We start from the raw sequence: 20,267 nt of genomic DNA, 5'->3' as shown, positions 1-20,267 counted from the left end.
GCGCTGCTTGTGTCTAAGAAGGGATCTTTCCGGAAAGGAAACATCCGCGAATGTCTGGATTTGGTCTTTCCCACGTTTGCTGAGCGCGCCAATGTGAACACTTGAAGCTCCCGTAGCTGACGCTCTTAAGTCGAACACTGAGGCAGTGTTGGCGGAGAATTTTTTGAAGATATTCTTCATTCATGACCAGTAACATTACAAACAATTCTCTAATTCCACTGCTATATTACAATCAAGACTAAATAGTAAAATTCGTTTTCGAGCAAAGCCTGTGTTTACCAGATTTATGCATCACGAAATGATTTCTCCAAAATAATGCAAAAACCAAACCAAAGCGGCGCATTCCTGAGAATGTGGTTTTCCAGCGCACAAAGCTGAGTCCACCATGAAAGAATTAGCGGATATCGTTTGCTTAATTTACAGGGCTGTTTTCAGTTCACTGATGATTTCGAACCTCTTTGAACGCCCTTTATTCTTGAAGTGCAATTGAAGACATGCTGGTGGCATTACTGCATTAAGCTCTACCCTCGCTAACTAGGAAATTCTCAAGGTTATGCGTGTAAAATGGTTGTTGTGATGTGGGATTAATGTTTTCGCAGCGGACAAAAAGAACAGGCTGGCCTCGAACGTACGCGGAAGCGACGGACAGGAGATTGTAATACACGCGATGAATTAGCCGCAACAATTGAAGAAAATTCCGATGGTAAAATTTTTTGTGCAACGTGCCATTTCCGTGTTGTTTATCAAAATAAGCACCTAAATTGCAACATTTCATTTCCCAAGCAAAACAAACGTGTATAGTAAACTTCTTTTTCTCCTAGCAATGCCCTCAAAAACCCAAATATATGGAACACTTTGCTAAAACCCGAATTTGCTGCCCGAATTTGCCTCAGCCTTTTGTCTCAGCTCCCCTTTCCATGGAAGGAAATAAAAATTGAATTGAATTGAATTGAATTTTCTAAAAAATAATACGCGGACACCAAAAGCCTAAAATACGTACCACTTATACTGTAGCGACGACGAAGACGACGAGGAGGTGCTGGGTGGGCGCGTGGCTCATGGCTCTTTCTCTTGATCAATATTTCTCTGGAATGAAAGCTTTCTGAAACGTGGAATATCTAGCCCCGTTCTCTATTTCAGTCACCGATCTCACAGCATTTGTTTAGCCTATTTCAATTACACATCTGAGATCCTTTCATTTATTTCCTAATTGCTATTATTATCATGATTATTTTATTTTTCCCCACCATTATTTTCTTGTTTAACATTTTGTACACCTATCAGTTGCCGCCTGTGTCTTGGCCAATCCCCCGCAGTGGGTATGCGCCATTATCTAGAGGACAACAACAACAACAACAACGGCAGAGAGCCTAGTCGCGGGTGCTGCAAGCCTAAGCCACTACGACCGAGTTCCCCTGCGCCCGAACTCCAGCGACCACATCTCAAGGGCAGAACCACTTCGCTCGGCGCTTCCTGCTCGTTCCAGGAGGCTCCCACACCGAAGACACTTCTGTTAACCTCAAGCAGCTGGGACCGCTCCTGCAAAAACCCGAGCCGGGGCCATGCACGACATCTCGATCAAGGAACAGCTGTACCTGGTAGCGTGGCGCCACGTGTGGCTGGTGCGCATTCGTCGCCACTACCTGAACACGCTGCTGGAAATCGCGTGTATGCTGCTGGTGCTGAGCTCTGTTTGGGAGGAGTCAGTGACGCCGTTCCGGGCGCGGCCCCACAAGGACAAGTTCTTCGACAGTGCAAGCGCGGTCCAGTACTGGGGACGACCCAATGAGTCCTGGTCGCACGGCTCTTTCGCCTTTGCGCCGAGCCAGCCGTTCTTCACTGAGTTGGTCACCAGGGTGTGCAAGCAGCTCGGAAGCGGATGGAAGCCGGTGCCCTTCAAGGACATGGATGCAGCAGCCCAGTTCGTTGATGACGTCAGCGCCGAGCAGCCGGCAACGGGGGAAAGCACTGGCGGCGAACAGCAGGAGCCTCCTGTCGTTCATCGCCGCGTGGCCCTGTGGTTCGAGCGCGGAGCTGCAGAGAGTCTGACGTACCACGTTCGCTTCCACAACGCCACCTTCGACATGGAGCGGGGCTACCTGCGCCGCCTGCTTGTCCCCGGACCTGTCGACACGGACCGCTTCGACGAGATGAGGCTGCTGCTCCCGTTGCAGTACCTAATCGAATCGACATATATCGAGATGCTGGGTGCCAACAAAACGGTCACAATGAAGGTGGAGCTGATACGGTTCCCCTACCCGAAGCTCTTCTACGGTGCCGAGGAGCGCACGCTGAGCCGTGTCGTGCTGCGCTTCGGCATCGGCTTCTTCGTTCCCTTCTGCGTGCTTGTCGTCAAGCTGGTTCGAGAAAAGCGGGTCGGGACCAAGGAAATGCTGCGACGCGCGGGTTTGAACGACGTGGCCTACTGGTCTGGCCACTTCTTCGAGGCGCTCTTCGTGGTCTGCTGCGCCATCCTGTTGATGTACGTGCCCCTCTTCGAGTACCGCAACGTCCACGGCACGGCCTTCCTCGAGTACGTTGACCGGGGGATCTTCATGGTCGTGCTGCTGATCTTCGGCGTGCTCACCATCCTACACGCCATGCTGCTGTCCGTGTTCCTCTGGGGACCCGGCGTTGCATTCGTGGCAGCTGTCGCCTATTGGTTCCTGCTGAACCTGCTCCCTTACGTTATGCTGCAGAACCTGTTCGGCCTCGGCTACTACCTGACTACGAGAAACTCCAAGTTAGTTTCGCAGATCAGCCCCGTGATGCACCTGCACTGGTGCTTTCGGGTAATCGAGCGCTTTGAGAAGTACCATGTACGACTGACCTGGAGGAGATTCTTCGACAGCGCGACAACGCTAGACAACGTGAGCATAGGCGAGCTTATGATCACCACCCTAACCTTCGGGCCCGTGATAGCCATCCTCCTGCTGTACATGGACAACGTGGTACCTTGGGGATACGGCATCCCGAAGCCATTGCACTTCTTCTTTTCGGCCGACTACTGGATGCCCAGCAGAAAGTGGAACATTCCAAACGTGGCCCCCAGCGTGGACTCGAGGTTCTGCGAACACGAGCCGAAGAGCGCCCATCCAGTCGCACACCTGATGAACGTGTACGCGACAGGAAATGACTGTAGCGTCCAGAATTTCAGTCTCACAATCTACAGAAAGCAAATCACTGTGATACTAGGCCCACCGGGCTGTGGACATTCGACCATTCTCGACGTTATCACGGGCGCCCTCCTGCCGACGAGCGGCGAAGTGCTCGTGAGCCACTATGATGCCGCGGACATGTCGGGCCGCGCCTGGGAATACATGAGCATCTGCCCCCACGAAAGTGAGCTTTTCGAAGAGCTCACCATGGAGGAACACTTGCTCTTCTTCTCAGTTCTTCGCAAGGCGCCCTGGAGCGAGGCGCAGCAGTTGTCCAACGTGCTTCTCCGGCAGCTGAACATCGAACAGCACAAAGATACCGTGGTGTCTGCGCTGTCACCGCGACTGCAGCGTGCGCTGTGCGTGGCCATCACTCTTTGCGGCGCCCAACAATCCCCGCTCCTGATCTTCCAAGAGCCGACGAAGCTGATGGATCCCAATTGTCGCCACGAGGTGTGGGAGGCGTTGGCCCGCAGCAGTTACCGCAGCAGCGTCCTGGTCACCACGCAGAGCATCGAAGAGGCCGACGTACTCGCAGATCGGCTCATCGTCATGCGTGGGGGCCGCATCATGTGCGCTGGATCACCGACCTGGCTCAAGAAGAGGATCGGCAGCGGGTTCTTCCTGCGCCTCACCAAGCTGCCCGACTTCAGGGATAACGAAGTCAAGAAGGCCGTCCAGTACCACATGGGCCCCATCGAGCCCAAGCGTGTCACCAAACTCGAGACGGTTTTCAACCTGAGCGACTCCACGCAGCCCACCGGCCGAGTGGCCGGCATGCTTCATTACCTGGATAAGAAACGCACCGCCCTCGGGATCGCGTTCATGAGCCTAACCTCCTGCACGCTAGAGGACGTCTACATCTACATGGTGACCAGCACCGAGCCGAAACCCATGATCGGAGGTGGTGATACCCGCGTTCAAGCTCCAGCACAGCCGAACGTGGGCGCGCTGAAAGGCCAACAAGAGCTGGACGCTATGAAGCAGCTATGCACAGCTCGGTCGGGCAAGGCCAGCAGCTTCGCCGTGCTAGCTGCGCTGCTGCGCAAGCGCTTCTACATCTGGGCGCGCATCTGGTGGATAAAGCCGCTGACCGTGGGCATCCCCTTGGCCTCCATGCTTCTGCTGGGACTGTGCGAGCGTCACTTCTTGCCTGATCTGGCGCCGGCCGCCGCTAACCTCACGTACACCTCCGAGCAGCTGCTGGACGGCCCCTACGGGTTCATTGAGAGCGACGACGCGAGCGAGAAGTTCAGCAGGCACGTGCTGCGCCCGGTGATGTCCGAGCATTCAACGCGCATCTCCAAACCTCAGACACATTTCGTGGAACGCGAGCTGCTCCTCTGGGCTCAGCGCAACATCTACGAGTACATCGTCAAGTACCAGTACGGAGTGAGCTTGTTCACCAAAAACAAAGCCTACATCTGGTTCAACGGCCAGTGCCCATACAGTGCTGTGCTGGCAGTGAACATGTTTCACACGGCGCTTCTCAGGAACCTGACGGAAAAGAAGACATCGGATATAATCCTGATGAACTGGCCTTTCGTCGACAAGAACCATATTCCCAAGACAGAGTTCGAGAGAAGTCACGGAAAGCTCGTGTTTGGACATGGTCGCACGCAACTTGGCCATGAGATCGAACTATTCACCACGCGCAACCTGATCATGCGCGTGCTCTACTCGTTCTTCGTGTCCTTGGCTATGGGCTTTTTTGCGGCCAGTCATGTGTTAGCCCCCATGGCGGAGTGCAACAGCGGGCTGAAGCATCTGCAGCTGATGACTGGCATGACAGGCTTGCTTTACTGGATGGGCCACTTCCTCTTCGACATGTTCATGGCAGTGTGGAACAGCTTGCTGATGACGTTCACAATCTTCATCAACCACATGGACATCGCGTTGCGCTATCATCTGGCGATACTTGTGCTGTTCATTGCCAACGCGTTCTCGAGCTTGCCTCTGGCTTACCTGTTCTCGGGACTCTCTCGGGACTCTAGCTGGGCTTTCTCCTTCTTGGCTCTCGGGCTTTTCCTTGCCGGCATGGTGGGCTCGCTAGGCGTGGAGATTCTGTTCGTGCTGGTGCAGCGGAGCCCTTCGATGGCCGCGAAGATATTCCTCTTCCTGTGGCGCTTCCTGTGCCGTTGGTTCCCGACCTACGCGCTGGTCCGTGGTATCATCAAAGTCATCCTGCTGTACAAGTTCAACGCTATCTGCCTCACCGGAGGGGAAATACTCGAAGAAGCGTGCCACGACCCCCGCTTCAGCGCCGACGTCAGGACATCGCGCTGCTGCGAGGCCCTGCAGCAGAACCGCACTGCACGCTTGCTTTACCCACTGGAGCCGTTCTCCGAGACCGGCTTCTACGAAGCCGTAAGCATGGTGGTAGTGGGTATGCTCTACCTGGCTTTACTCGCCCTGCTGGACTCGCCTCTAGCCTTCTGCCTCCGTTGGTACGCGACTCGCCGACTTCTCGGCAGCGACGAGCCGACAGAAGACGCTGAGAAACAGCGTGGTCCGCGGCTCGTGGACCTTTCCATGGACCCCGAGGTTGAGCGCGAGGTCAGACTTGTTAACCAGGTGTGCCGCACCAAGGCCTTCAAGGAAGTCGCCATGGTGATCCGAAATGTGCATAAAGCCGTCGGCTTTGTGAGCCCCGTGAAGATCTTGGACGGCGTGAACATTGTTCTCAACCGCAGCGAGTGCTTCGGCCTAGTGGGCATCAACAACTCGGGCAAAAGCACGCTCCTGGACATACTGGTAGGCATAAAGGTGCCCACGGGAGGCGGAGCGCACATGGCAGCCCTCTCTCTAGTGCCGTATTTGCGCGCCTGGCAGCAGGGCATCGGCTACGCGCCGGATGGCGTGTCCGTGCAGAGCATGCCAGCTTTAACTGTCGGCGAGTTGTTGGACCTCATGGCCAGACTGCGCGGCGTTTCTCTGAGGCGCCAGGCTGTGCAAGGTGCCCTGGCCCTGGTGGGCAGGCTCAGAGAGGACCAGATGATCAACAAGTGCAGCCACGGCGAGATGAAGAAGCTCCTCATTGCGGCCGCTGTGATCGGCGTGCCACCCGTGCTGCTTGTGGACGAGCCGTACTCGGACGTGGAGCCGCTGTACCGCAACGAGATCATCCGCATGCTGCAGGTGCTCAAGGGAGCGCAGGCCATGTCCATCATCATGACCTCACATCGCATGGCACACTGCGAAGTTCTGTGTGACCGTGTGGCTGTCATGGAGACCGGCAAGATTGAGGCGCTGGGCGATGCGCTCCAGATGAACAAGAAGTACGGCCGCAGCTACATTGTCACGTTGAGACTGCCGCCGGAGCGGCGCTTTGACTATCAATTCCAGCGCGTACTAGTCGACGCCATGCAGGAAGAGTTCCACCAGTGCAATTTCTGCCACAACTACAAGGGTTTGATGATGCTCAGCGTGGGCAAGACGTACACGAGCTGGGATGAGCTCTTCACCAAGCTGTACACCATCAAGCGCAACAACGCGCTGCCAGAGATCTCCCTCTGCGACATCACGCTCGAGCACATCTTCGTGGGCCTCGCGCGCCGCCAGATCCTCTACTCGGGCGAGCGGGCCAACAACTACCTGACCGTGGTACCCTCGCGCGTCGACAATCCGACTAGCGTGCGCTCAGTGGTGCCGCAATAAAGAGAGCACTGCTTCTTCTGAGTATTTCCGCGCCTGAAGTCAATTTTAAGGCGGAAGCCTTTAATGCCTCATACTGTCGTTAGCAGCCGTGTCGGCAGATTTGTCAGCGCTTCGGCGTCACCACTTAAAAAAGAAACTGCATCGAGGCTGGGAATCGAACCAGGGCCTTTGGCATTGGAAGAGGAAACGCTCCGACTCCGCCACGAAGGCTCAAGGTTTTAGCATGAATAAACGCGCATCTAGTGAATGCATGGGTGTCATAAATAAAATAAAAGGAATTAAAAAATGAGAAAGGAAAAACAAAAACAATAAAATAAGAAAAGAAACAAAAATAATAGTAGTAGTAGTACAAGACCTTTATTCGGCCATAATTTACAGGCCGAGCATGTCGACCGCCTGGGCGACCAGAAGTCGCTGTTCTTCCGCCCCTTCAGCGCCAAGCCAGTCGAGCCAGGTGGTGATGGATAGAGAAGGTGGGGGGTAGGAACCCGACTGCTGAGCAGCCGGGCAATAAAAGAGGCAATGGGCCAGGTCCGCATAGATACCGGGGCAGTTGGGACAGGAAGGGTCCGATCGATAGCGATAGAGAAAGAGGCGAGACGGGGTGATGATTGCATTCATTTGGATGTGCCGAAGAAGGCGAGCCTCCGGCACCGTGAGTGATGGATGAGGGGGAGGGTAAAGGCGTTTGTCTAGGCGGAGCTCGAGGTAGACCTCTTTTATGGTGCGGCGAAGGGTGAGTCTCCCACCGTCTTCCGAGGGCTTGGGCCAGGGGATCAACGGTGCCCGGAAAAGTGTGTCGCGGGCGAGCTGATGGGCCAGTTCATTGCCGTCAATCCCTGAATGCCCAGGGACCCAGCGGAGGAAAACGATGGAAGGCTGCAGTGCGGAGACCGCTTTTTCGACCTCCTGTTGGAGAGAAGGGGTTAGGGTGTGTTTCGGTATGTAGTGTATAGCGGCTTGTGAGTCTGAATAGACTGTGTACTCTTGAAGCGAGGGAAGGAGAGCAAATGACTGGAGGGCATGCGCAATGGCGAGGACCTCGAGGGACAATGCATCGAGGTCCTCGCCATTGCGCATGCCCTCCAGTCATTTGCTCTCCTTTCCTCTCTTCAAGAGTGCACAGTCTATTCAGACTCACAAGCCGCTATACACCACATAAAACATAAAATGGAAAAATATTAAGAATAAAAATAAAAAACAATAAAAATAAGAAAATAAACAAAATAAAAAATGAAAAATGAAACGTGAAAAATAAAACAGTAAATAAAAAACAGTGCGCCAGGAAAAGCTTTCGCCTTGCAGCACTCTAGAGAGCCAGAGTGCGCCCTGAATTGTTTTGCTTCTGCACGCCCTCCATGATGCGGCAGCGTGACGCGTGATAAGACATACGCCAGAGTAACGCAGTCCTTCTGGGGTCCTGACTCGCTGTGCGATGTCCGAGATTACGTGGCTGCCTGCCAGAATTTGTAGTTTCAAGGTGCAGTCCTTCGAACCACCTCGATCTCAGTTCGAGGTCGTCGGTCTCGACGGTCTTCGACGGTCGGTCTTTCTGGCTATATCGACGTTTGTTCGTTGGAAAATCCCGCATTTAAACCTGAAAAACTTGTATCGAAATGTTTTTCCTCCCCTCGATTCAAATTAATGACGTCATGCCAAAAAAAAAAAGGTTCCGTGATCACCATTCGGGACCGATGGTGGCGTAGCCTAGCCTCAGGGATTCGCACCAGAACTACTTTGACGCCAGTGTAGCTTGCTTGCGAAATCGGCCGGTAGTGGCGACATCTATATTCAATTTTTGTATCCTCCTAGCTTATAAACACTCCGTTTTCAGAGCAAATGATGAGACTCTGTCGTTATATTTCGGTACCTTATCGTTACGAGCCAAGTTCAATTGGTCCTCCTCGCCCATTCAACAGTCTGTTCCCTGACAATTTGTCTTACGAACCTCTTCGACAAACTTCGTTCGCTGTTTTCCAATTCATTAATAAATAAAAGAACTTGATACATGACAAATGAGAGGACGATGAGAAAAAGGCAAAGCCTGGTCGATAAGCATGCTCTCAGAAGAAAAAAATGCTAACGGCAATCAAAAAAGGCCACGCTAACCCGAGGAACCGTATACTGCACTGACTTCGTCGCCTTCTGCTAGAGCAAGGAGTCGTCTACACCTTGGGTTAGAGCAGAGCGCCGTGCTGTGCACAATAGTACAGGGGGGATAGTGACCCAATATACGCGGTCGGCGGTTTATACGAGGGCATTATATGCGCAGAGTGGCAGAGCTGAAGAGAACAATACACACAAAACCGCAAGACAAGGCGTTGTCCTTCAACAAAGGGACTGCCCTTAAGCTCAGTAACTTTCGTGCGAGACAGACAGGCCTGACGACGGCGACATAACCACGGAGGTCTAATTTCAGGCTGGAAGTCACTTCGAAGGCAGTCGCTATACCCTTAGCTTTGTCTCAGAGCATTAAACCCTGCCGGTGCAGTGCTCTGCGCAAGAGTGTGCTGAACGAGAAACATTGAAAGCAAGGTGCCGTGGACGCGAAAAACACGGAGAACTGTTGTTATTAATGACAGCGTTTTCAAAAACTGTGCGGAAGAGAAAAAGGGAAATAAAGGGCACAGAATCGTCTTTAATGCAACGCCAAGTCCGGCATTACGAAAGGGCATCAAAGTAACTCAACCTGTTGAAAGTACTCCGGTAGCCGCCGCGGTGGCTCAGTGGTTAAGATGCTCGGCTGCTGACCCGAAGGACACGGGTTCGATCCCGGCCGCGGTGGTCGAATTTCGATGAAGGAGAAATTCTAGAGGCCCGTGTACTGTGCGATGTCAGTGCACGTTAAAAAACCCCCAGGTGGGCGAAATTATTCCGGAGCCCTTCAATACGGCGTCTCTCGTAGCCTGACTCGATTTGGGACGTTAAACCCCAATAAACAATAAACAAGAAAGTATTCCGAAGCTCTCTCCGTCCGTATGCCCCACTGCATGGGAGGAGCTCAGGCATGTAGCAGTTGATAATTAATTATGCGGTCGGCTCAGAGACTTCTCAGGAAGTCCATTAACAACATCGAGGGCAACGCGTCCCGAATGCCGCTCCGGTGTCGCCATCTGGCGATGGCAGTCTGCGAAGCGAGAACGAGTGGGAAACGAAGCCCTTCCGGTTGATGTAAAATTAAAACGACTCCCGAAGAATGACCCGTGCTGGCAAATTAACATCCCTCTTTTTCTCCACCCAATCGAAAAACGATAAAGCCGTGTCATAATCCGAGAAAATATTTTGCAGTTTTGTCGCAACGACAGACGTTTCTGTTGTTTTGTAGTATTTTTCTGTACTACTGCGGTTATTTCTGTAGTACTGTTCTGTAAACTGCGGTTATATAGTACTTTTCTGTAGTATCCCCATAAAATTCTGTTGTTACTAAGGTTTTTGAACAAAAACTTTTGGTTTCTCTACTGATCATTTTGATTTGCTTTCCTCATCATCGTATCCTACACCTATGTGACATAAAGTCGCATCGTTCTCTATCTTCTAACTACAATTTTATTCTGATTTCTATAGGTGCCCCTTTTCGATGGAGCCGCTGTGCTAGAGTCAACCGAACGCTCGCGCGGTTACCCGTAGTCCGATGTGAATGATGCCATCTGCCGTAAAGAGCGTCTGGCACGTCACTGATTAATATACGCATGTTCCTTAGGTAGTATATTTATCGATGGGCTGCTGATACAGGTTTTCCCTAGCTTTTTAACATGGCAGGCCTCCGAAATCAGCCTCGCGGTCTCATCTTTATAACGGACGATGATAGTGGTCCGATTGAAATGCGCTTCGCAATCTTTACACTCTGCGCAATGCAAAGCAAGATGGTTTCTGCGCGACTTGTTCTCTATATCTTTTGCGTGTTCACGTAGTCGATCGTTTATGCAGCGTCCCGTCTCACCGATGGAGAAATTGCCGCATGAGGTCGGGAACTTGTAAACGACGCCAACACGACAGTGGACAAACTTCCTCGTGTGCTTCTTCTGACAGCCTTTTTTGCTTCCATCCTTGTTTACACGTTGCACAGACCGCTATGTTTGTTTATGGCTGAAAAAAAAACAGCCTAATGCCTCCTTTGCTCACTGTTTTCTTTAGATTGTGCGAAACTGTGTGCACATACGGGATGCACGCTGTTTCCTTTCTTTCTGCCTGACCCGCATCGGTGCGCTTGATCTTTCGCAGACTACACTCAGCAAGCAGGAACTCAGCAACATTTGACACCATCTTCTTGGGGTATCCCGCTGCAGATAGCCTGTTCACCTATGCGTAGAAACTGTCTTTTGTGAGATGCAGACATTATCTTCGCAGTGCGACTCTTAGGCATGGCTTGGCGATACCGCGCTTGACAATCTTGGAGTAAGCCAACCGGAAAGGGAGAAGGTTCTTCCTGGACTGCGGCAAGTATGCCCAATAAACATGGTTGTTAGAAATTGTCAGTTCCATGTCTAAAAACCTCAGCCTATTGTTAGAGAGGTGCTCTGAAGTCAATTTGAGGTCATTAAGTTCATAACTGAACACGTCAAAAATCTCTGCAGCTGTTTGCTGTGCGTCATTAGTGCGATATAAAATTAAAAAATTCATCAACACATAGCATTATCTTAACAATGGTCGCGTCATCGAGCTTGGTTCAAAGACGCCTGTCATAACTTGCTAGCAGTAGATCATTTAGTACAGGAGCGATGCTCGAGCCAATGCAGACTCCTTCTTTTTGGATAAAATATTTGTTGTCTAGAGTGACAAAGGTTATGACAGGCGTCTTCGATCCAAGATTAATGACGCGACCACTGTTATGCTAATGCGATATGTTGATGAATTTTTAATTTTATATCGCACTAATGACGCACAGTAAACAGCTGCAGAGATTTCTCACGTGTTCTGTTATGAACTTAATGACTTACAATTGACTTCAGAGCTCCCCTCTAACAATAGGCTCAGGTTTTTAGACATGGAACTGAAAATTTCTAACAACCATGTTTGTTGGACATACTCGCCGCAACCAGGAAGAGCCTTCTCCCTTTCCGGTCGGCTCACTCCAATATTGTTAAGTTCGGTATCGCCAAGGCATGCCTAAGAGTCGCACTACAAAGGTCATGTGTGCATCAGACAAAAGGCAGTTTCTACGCACAGGTGAACAGGCTACCTGCAGCGGGATACCCCAAGAAGATGGTGTCAAGTATTGCTGAATCCCTGCTTGCTGAATAAAAGATTAAGCGCACCAATGCGGGCGAGGCAGAAAGAGTGAAAACAGCGTGCATCCCGTATGTGCACAGAGTTTCGCACAATCTAAAGAAAACAGTGAGCAAAGGAGGCATTAGGCTGATTTTTTTTTTCAGCCAGGAATAAACTTAGCGGTCTGTGCAAACATGTAAACGAGGATGAAAGCAAAAAAAGGCTGTCAGAAGAAGCATAAACGGAAGTTTATCCACTGTAGTGTTGATGTTGTTTACATAATCCCGACCTCATGTGGCAGTTTCTTCATCGGTGAGACGGGACGCTTCATAAACGATCGACTACGTGAACACGCAAAAGATATAGAGAACAAGTCGCGCAGAAACCATCTTGCTTTGCATTGCGCAGAGTGTAAAGATTGCGAAGCGCATCTCAATCGGCCACTATCATCGCCCGTGATAAAGATGAGACCACGAGGCCCATTTCAGGGGCCTGCCATATTGAAAAGCTAGGGGACACCTGTATCAGCAGCCCATCGATACATCTACTACCTAAGGAACATGCGTATCTTAATCAGTGACGTGCCTTTTTTTCAGTCAGCTTGTGTGGCTGTCCGGTATTTTTTATTTTCCTCACAGCGCTGGTGTCAGTCCTTCTCTTGTCTCGTCTTCTGTTGCGCTGTTTTATCCAGTTCTTCAAGCAATTAGACCACTGTTAATCCAATAAGCTTTAGTTCTCGTTCACACTAGTTGTGTTTCATCGGGTTCGTTGTGTCTGTTGTGTTTTCGCCCTTGGTCTAAGACCCTTTTCCCAAGCATCTCACCCCAGAAGAGCTGAGCACCCGGCGGGGGGAAATCTTGTGCCCATTAGAAAACCGGTTGGTATACCCTGCGGCAATGGGGATCGAACCCAGCACCTCTCGAGCGCGCTTTCACTTTCTTTTCTCTCTTCCATCGGAACAAAATAACTATATACTTCGAGTTGTTTGTGGATAGTGTCGCGCTTTTGGCTCATACAAAACTTTCAGGGGACACATGTTTCGTTAAAGCCGCCAGGACAATGGAAACCCTGGATGAGGGTTTTTTAAGCCGAGGGTTTTTTAAGTCAGAGGTTTTTTTAACAGCAAACGAAAACGTCGGTTCATAGGGACCGTCGTGTTGACATATGCCTTTGCAAAACACAACATGAACACTAAATCATTCCGATCTATAATTATATCGTGTTTGCGGATAACCTCCGGCTTCATTAATCGTCGTTGCCGACACATGATTCTAGTTAACAGTGATGGCAGGCTTCTTGTAATTAGCGTACAGCTGAAGTAATGCTCATGCTCTTTGCAAAGTGTCCAGAGTGCAAATCTAGTGACGTCATTAAAACATCGATCATTCTAACGATTGCGCGAGCGAGAGTAAAGCTGTGAATGACGTTGTTTTGATCGCGTAAACATTGTTTTCGCCTACATAGTGCGTCACGCCGGGGCATCTTTATATTTAATCTTGGTTCTTTTCCCCCGAAGAGACGTAGGTGTGATTGATTCACACGAATTAGGAAAGCTTGTTGGAAATGCGCATTTCGGGCTTAAATGCGAACTGTGCGCGACTTATTCTTATTCCGAAAAAAAAACAGAGTGGCAGACTTTGGAAATTCGGTATTTAGAAAGCCCTACTAATGAACCTAAGAACGAAAGCATGTGAAAGAATAAGAATATTAAAATAGAGAAGGCGCCGAAAGAAAGCAAAGTGCGGGGAAAAATAGGAAGTATGTGCGTTCTGAGAAATGCGCAAATTTATGAAGATGAGTGTATGCTACTGCCCGCGTAGCCAAGCACACTTGCGAAAGGTCGCGAAAGCAGAGGCATGAAAACTGATGCAATATACCCATATAAAAATGGCCTATAGACAGTCTATATACAGTCTATAGACTTCTTATTGATATACTATAAGTGAAACAGCGCTAGACCCGGGACGAAGGAAGAACAACAGAGCACAAGGCGCTACTAGCAACTCGATTTTTATTCCGCCAGAAGCGAAATGTATATCCGGAAAGCAAAAAAACATAAAGATAAACAGTACAGACACTCAGATACATAAAGTGCAGTCATTACCGGTGCATGCACAAGTCACGAAGTTAGATAGCGAATTTCTTTGTCAAGTAGCTTAATGGATGGCTTGCTGACGCAGTTCTGTCCTCTCTGATGTATGATTAGTGCCTCGAAGACTTCCCTTGCTCTTTTCCATCTATATTTCTTAATAACGCTTGTGCGGTCCAAGAAAAGTGTGCAGTTTCTTGACTGGCAGTTTTTGCAGTGTATGGCCAGATTGCTGCCAGTTCCTGTTGAATGTAATCTGGCGTGCTCGCTTAGTCTGGCGTTAAGAAAGCGGCCTGTTTGCCCGATGTACGTTTTACCACACGAGAGCGGCATGTCGAAGACCACGCCGCACTGACAGTCAGTGTAGCGTCCTTGATGGTTGATGCCACACGGGGCGTCTATTAACTTCCTATAGATATTGCTTTTTGTCTATTCATCGTCTGTAGACTGTCTATAGACAAAAGTCTACTAAAAGTGTATGGCCATAAATCTATAGATTGTCTTAGACTGCCTATGGCATTTGTATTGCCTATAGACTTTTGTCTATAGACAGCCTATAGACTTTATAGACAGAAGTCTATAGAGACTCTAAAGACTGTCTAGAACTTTTTTTGTACGGACATCGCAGCTGTTCATCATAAATGCTGAATGCGTTCCATGTATTCCACGTGTTCATTGGCTTAAGAGCGACGATTAAGCTTTCTTCTGGACCTACCTCGATAGCCAGCATCCTTCGAGTTGAGTAGGTCACGGCGTGTTCAATATAGCAGTTACAACACATGCGCGCCCGCGGTATAGGCATGCCTCCAGTCACGAAAACAATTAAGGCTCCCTACGGGCCCTAGGCTTAGCGACAGTCCCTAAATATCGCCACCTATGAACACGTCGTGAGGATGAGCTCGCGTCGAGTATAGGGTTAGGAGCCGGCCATAATTAACAATCATGGTTTTGACCTGGGTACAGTGAAATGAGGCAGAAAGAAGATGCATTGTCTTTCCGTATGAGTAGTGCGTTGCGTTTATTCGTTTCCCTTGATTGATTGCCTTGCATTATTCATTTCTTCGCACTTGTTGACTGTGGTACACCACACTTCCCATTGTGGTATGTTACCTCTGCTTTAGGCTCGAAACAGCTTTCCTTCCACGGACACGGTTGTCTGCAGTGTTGAGTCTCGTCAGGCATTATGGGAACGCATTATGGGAACGCGTTCGTATCATTCCAGTTGGAATGAATTTTTATCTCCATTTAGAGATAGCGCGAGCAAGGAGGGTGCTGCCCACCACGATGAAGCACCACTCCACACCAGCATCGTATTTATCTATCAACTCCGTACCCCAATGAGTCTCAAGAGGAAAGCTTTCTCCTGGCACGTACCTGGTGAAATGTGCCATAGGCTCTGCGCATTAGCAAGCATCAGTAAAAAGCTGGGCAAATGGGGTCACTAAAACTGCGGAGAAGGTTCTAAGGAAGCGATTATAGAATAGAAACGCATCGACAGTTGTTTCCAGCAGGTTCCCCGGTTCTACGGCGTTGGCGCGTTATCCTTACGTTGATTGGTCAGTATTCAGTGACGTCAACCACGGCATCACTTGAATGCACCACCCAGCCTCATAGAGTTTCTTACTATTACCTAGAGGGAAAGCTGGCGGCGCTGCACATTAGCCACCATGGACGCTCAAAGCATCATGGGGCGGTGAGCTACTTGTTGCGGGACAGTCGTAGTTTTTCGGGAACACAGAGGGGCACTACTAAGATGTTTCATTCCGAAAACGTTGTTCGTGTGTGCGCAGACAACTTTCGCGTGAACGCAGTGTGCAAAAACCATAGTAGTAAAAACGCATAAACACACGACGCCAATAAAAGGTTTCACTTTTCCGAAATCCCATTAAAAAACCTCTTAAAGTATCTAAGCAACAAAATTTTTTTGGGAACATATTTACTTTTAAAGATGCGCCTGTTAATTACGAAATATTAGCTTTTGTAGTGTTCATTACTTGGCCAATAGGAAAGCTAGCCATCTCATATTTTTGGCAAACTTTGCATTTACATGCTTTTCTGCTCGTTTGTTGCAATTTACAGGCAGGATATTGAATGTTAGGACATTCGCAGTTATCAAACAGCGTTTATTTTTGCATTATTTTATGGCAAAAGTTGTAGTTCTGCAGTCGGTAGCTCACCGCCCCATGATGCTTTGAGCGCCCATGGTGGCTGAAGTGGTCTCGAGTGGCCTCCAAGCAAACTCCCATAGACGGGTTGTCAGCTTTCCCTCTAGGTAATAGTGAGAAACTCTATGACCCAGCCCCACACAGAAGGCTTACCAAAGAGGAGGCGATAGACTGGCGCAGACTACAAACAGGTATCTTCCCGCACCTGCACAAACTACTCAAAATTTCCCCTACACAATATGCAGACGAATGTCCGTGGTGTCAGGGTAAACCTACACTAGAACATGTCACATGGGCCTGCCTTAAGGCAGACTTAGAGCCAATAATAAACAACCCGAGTGTGATGCAGTGGGAGCACTTGCTGGCCAGCGAGGACGAGGAAGCGCAACGATTTCTCGTACGCCGAGCCACGATGACAGCAGTCAAGTGCGGCATCCTGGACCAAGGATCGATCGACCACGGCGCCCAGTGACCCGTAAGGTACAGAACACTTGAAAATTATCACAATAAAGTTTTTTCCATCCATCCATCCACGCTGAATGGTCCGAACACCGTGATGTCACGCTCCAGAGAAGGAGACAAATAGTTATGAATAAACAATATCATATAATAACCGCCGGAGGCACCTGCATCTGAACCACTCTTATACAGTGGTAACCATCCCGTGAGTGTTTTTGCTTTTTTGCCTTTATCAGGAATCGCGAAATTACGGAACAAAAATTCTCTGGCTTGATGCTGAGCGAAAGTGAAGTTTCTTTAAGAAATAGACCTTAGCGCGCGCACACGCGACGCTCGCATATAAACTGTCTGACAGCGGATAAGCTGAAAACGAACAGAGAAGTTTTCGTTTCATAATACCCCGCCGTATAGAGCAGGATCAAGTAACGCGTGCAGTGCTTCCGTTCGGCCTCCAAGCCGATTCCAAGCCCTCCCGAGAATCGGTCCGAGCGAGAGAGATTAACATCGTGTTACGCCGCGTTTCTCCACCTCTTCCTGCTTCCCGAGAACCGTTCGTTCAAGTTCACGCCCCCCCCCCCCCCCCCCTGACAAGGTAGAGCGCCTGCAAGACAAAACACATGCCGTTGTCGTCAATACACACAACCGAATGCAAGGTCCGCAGAATAAGCTGGGTGCGGTGGAGAGGGGGGAGACAGCGCGGCGGCGGCGGCGCCGACAGACGTCAAGGCCGGTCGATAGACGTTAAAAACGCTGGAAAAGAGCAGCGTTCACGGAAAAAGTAACGCGATAACGCTCGGCGCGGACGTCAACGTCTTGCCGCCGTGTATACCGCTGCGCGCGGAGTCTAGCGGCGCGCGCGTCAGTGCGTTCCTGCTCCGTTTCCCGAAATAAACACACAAGCGGCTCTTGTTCCTTTCGAAATCCGCCTTCCGTAACGAAGAAGCCAGCACGGGTCCCTTGTTGTGCCAAGTGTATATACTACACAGCGTGCGTAGGTTGCGGGGGCGGCAGAGACAGTTTCGCGTCACTTTCGGGGAGCCCGGTGTCTTTTCAGTTCTGGCTGCTCTCTCTCTTGCGGCTCGAATGTTGCGGGCAGTGTAACCGGTTGCAAGGTGTTGCGGCGAGCGTCGCTTTTTCTCGGAAAACGTCTCGTTTTGTCCGGCTCCCCCCTCTTGGCACAGCTGGCTCGCAACATCAAAAGTAGTAAAAAATAATATAACGTCTTCTACGTTGACACTGTAGTGAAATCAGAGCATCGAGGTTAGAGATGAGGTCGTATATAACCCTTCATCCACCTCGTACCCGATGAAGGACGATCCACCGCCCAAAAGCATTGCACGAATAAACACACAGATGGTCGTGCAAGTTGTGACCTTCTCATTCTCTGTCATATATATATATATATATATGTGTGTGTGTGGCAGAAATAGTTCCTTGGGCTAGGCTAGCAATACACTTGCAGATGTGGTGAAAGGGAAAAGTGTTTTTTCACTACGTCGGTTTTCTTCAAGTGTGTGTGGGCATATATATATATATATATATATATATATATATATATATATATATATATATATATATATATATATATATATATATATATGCGTGTGTGCGTGCGTGTATGTGTGTGTTAAATATTGGCGCCAACCAAGAAATACCATGCTGAGTACTAAATGGAGTTATTTTCTCGCCAACATCGCTCCCTAAATTGCAATAATGAAAATTTACTCCCCGTCTACGCACGCTGCCTGCCCGCCGTTCAAAAATGTTTAAGCCCCTGCCACTTTCGTAACATCTCATTGTGAACAAGGTTCCCGTGCTTCGCGAACCAAGGCGTGTCTTTTCATGTTTTTTTTTTATTATTTCGAGAGGAGTGCTAGTCACCCCTCTACTGCTTGGTCGGCATCCGTATTCTTCATGTTCTGGCATGATATTCCCTGACCATGCAGACGAGTTTCGGTCCAAGTCGACTTGAGTAGAACTCTTTTCATGATGGTGCTGATAAGAATGTTGGCTTTTATCATTATCGCTTTTGTGCATTACTATCGCCCGGAGACGAGCGCGCATATATTAAGACACAAAGCGACTAGCGATGGTGCATATATCACTCTTCCGGTGCCTTGTGACGCCATCCCGGCGCTGTTATTGGTTTTTCTTTCCGACTCCCACGCAGGAAGCTATTTGAAACAGCGCTGACGTTTTATATTAATGTTCGGAAGTCCTGTCAAGCTTGTCGTCGTTGAAACTGCGCATTTGGTTTAATGTAAGACACTATGTTTCATCGGTGGCTTTGACGCAAATGCGCTTACGCACACTGTCATATACGCGCACGTCTTATTATACACGAGTGTTGCAGGTTCATATCTTCCCATATTCATTAGGGAAAGGCCACATCAGTGGTAGGGTGCGCTGTCGTATTGCATTTTGTTAATTCATTTATTTTCACGTTCTGTGCGGTGTGTGAGTGTCCATTACAAAAATTTCTTTAGACAGTCCATAGACTGTCCATAAAGCTATCCATAAACTTTTGTCTATAAAGTCTATCGACTTTCTAAAGCGAAACCCTCTAGACCAGTCTATAGGCAATACAAGTCCTATAGACTGTCTGTAGACAATCTATACATTTATGGCCATTCACTTTTATTAAACTTTTTCTATAGACCATCTATAGACCTTGGGCAAAATGAAATCTATAGGAGGGGAATAGTCTATAAGATGTCTATCTGTGTGTGTGTGTGTGTGTGCGTGTGTGTGTGTGTGTGTGTGTGTGTGTGTGCGCGTGTGTGCGTGCGTGCGTGTGTGTGTGTGTGTGTGTGTGTGTGTGTGTGTGTGTGTGTGTGTGTGTGTGTGTGTGTGTGTGTGTGTGTGTGTGTGTGTGTGTGTGTGTGTGCGTGTGTGTGTGGGGGGGGGGTACGCGCGTGCGTGCGTGCGGCGAAGACCAGACCGCCGAGGTCAAAACGCTGGGAAATAAAGTAGCTTCGTTTTTTTACGTCGTTTTATAGTTGGTGTTTCTAACTGCCCCGATAACATTACGAAAACAAGGACATTTTATCAATCAATTCACTAAATCGAAAGGCAGCTTAAGACGCTGTACAGAGTCGATCGACCACTTGTCTAGAGCGCTCGAGCGGTGCCGACCGGAGGAAATAAAGGAAATTCTAAAGCAGGTATTGACTTTCTCTGTAAACACTTGCGCTGGAGAGCAGCCGACAACCTTACAGACACCAGCACTTCACCCCTAGAAAAGCAACTGCGAAAAGATTTCTCTTCATTTGCTGCGCATCACACCCCTCGAGCGCTATAAATAAGTGTAATCTACTCAGTACAGTCATTATGCCGAGCGTCGAACTGTTATCTTGGGTGGAAATGTAGTCACACTGTGTACACAAAAGCGGATATACGCTCTGGCAGTGTGCGTTTCCGGTAGCGGCGTCACCCCAACACGCGCACATAGGAAGATAGTGTGAACCTTATTACAAAGCGGCACCAGCAGGCCCCGTGCCTGAGTCACCCCGACCTGTTGGATCACCATCC

General features: G+C 49.5%; 1 protein-coding gene across 1 annotated transcript; it reads left to right on the top strand.

Annotated features, from left to right (window-relative positions):
• The first annotated feature begins 1,366 nt into the window (after positions 1–1,366).
• On the top strand, positions 1,367–6,815 carry LOC149330886 (phospholipid-transporting ATPase ABCA3-like). The gene has a single exon (XM_089559998.1). It carries the CDS (start codon positions 1,563–1,565, stop codon positions 6,813–6,815), a length of 5,253 nt encoding a protein of 1,750 aa, XP_089416124.1. The 5' UTR covers positions 1,367–1,562.
• Positions 6,816–20,267: the final 13,452 nt, after the last annotated feature.

This window comes from Amblyomma mixtum, chromosome 9 (assembly GCF_055824585.1).
Source record: "Amblyomma mixtum isolate Tamu chromosome 9, ASM5582458v1, whole genome shotgun sequence".
In the NCBI taxonomy this organism is placed as follows: domain Eukaryota; kingdom Metazoa; phylum Arthropoda; class Arachnida; order Ixodida; family Ixodidae; genus Amblyomma; species Amblyomma mixtum.
Note: the sequence above shows the minus strand (reverse complement) of the source record. Positions and strands in the feature narration are given on the sequence as shown.

Coding starts and splice junctions, on each gene's coding strand:
- LOC149330886 (XM_089559998.1), top strand. CDS start 1,563: ATGCACGACATCTCGATCAAGGAACAGCTGTACCTGGTAGCGTGGCGC.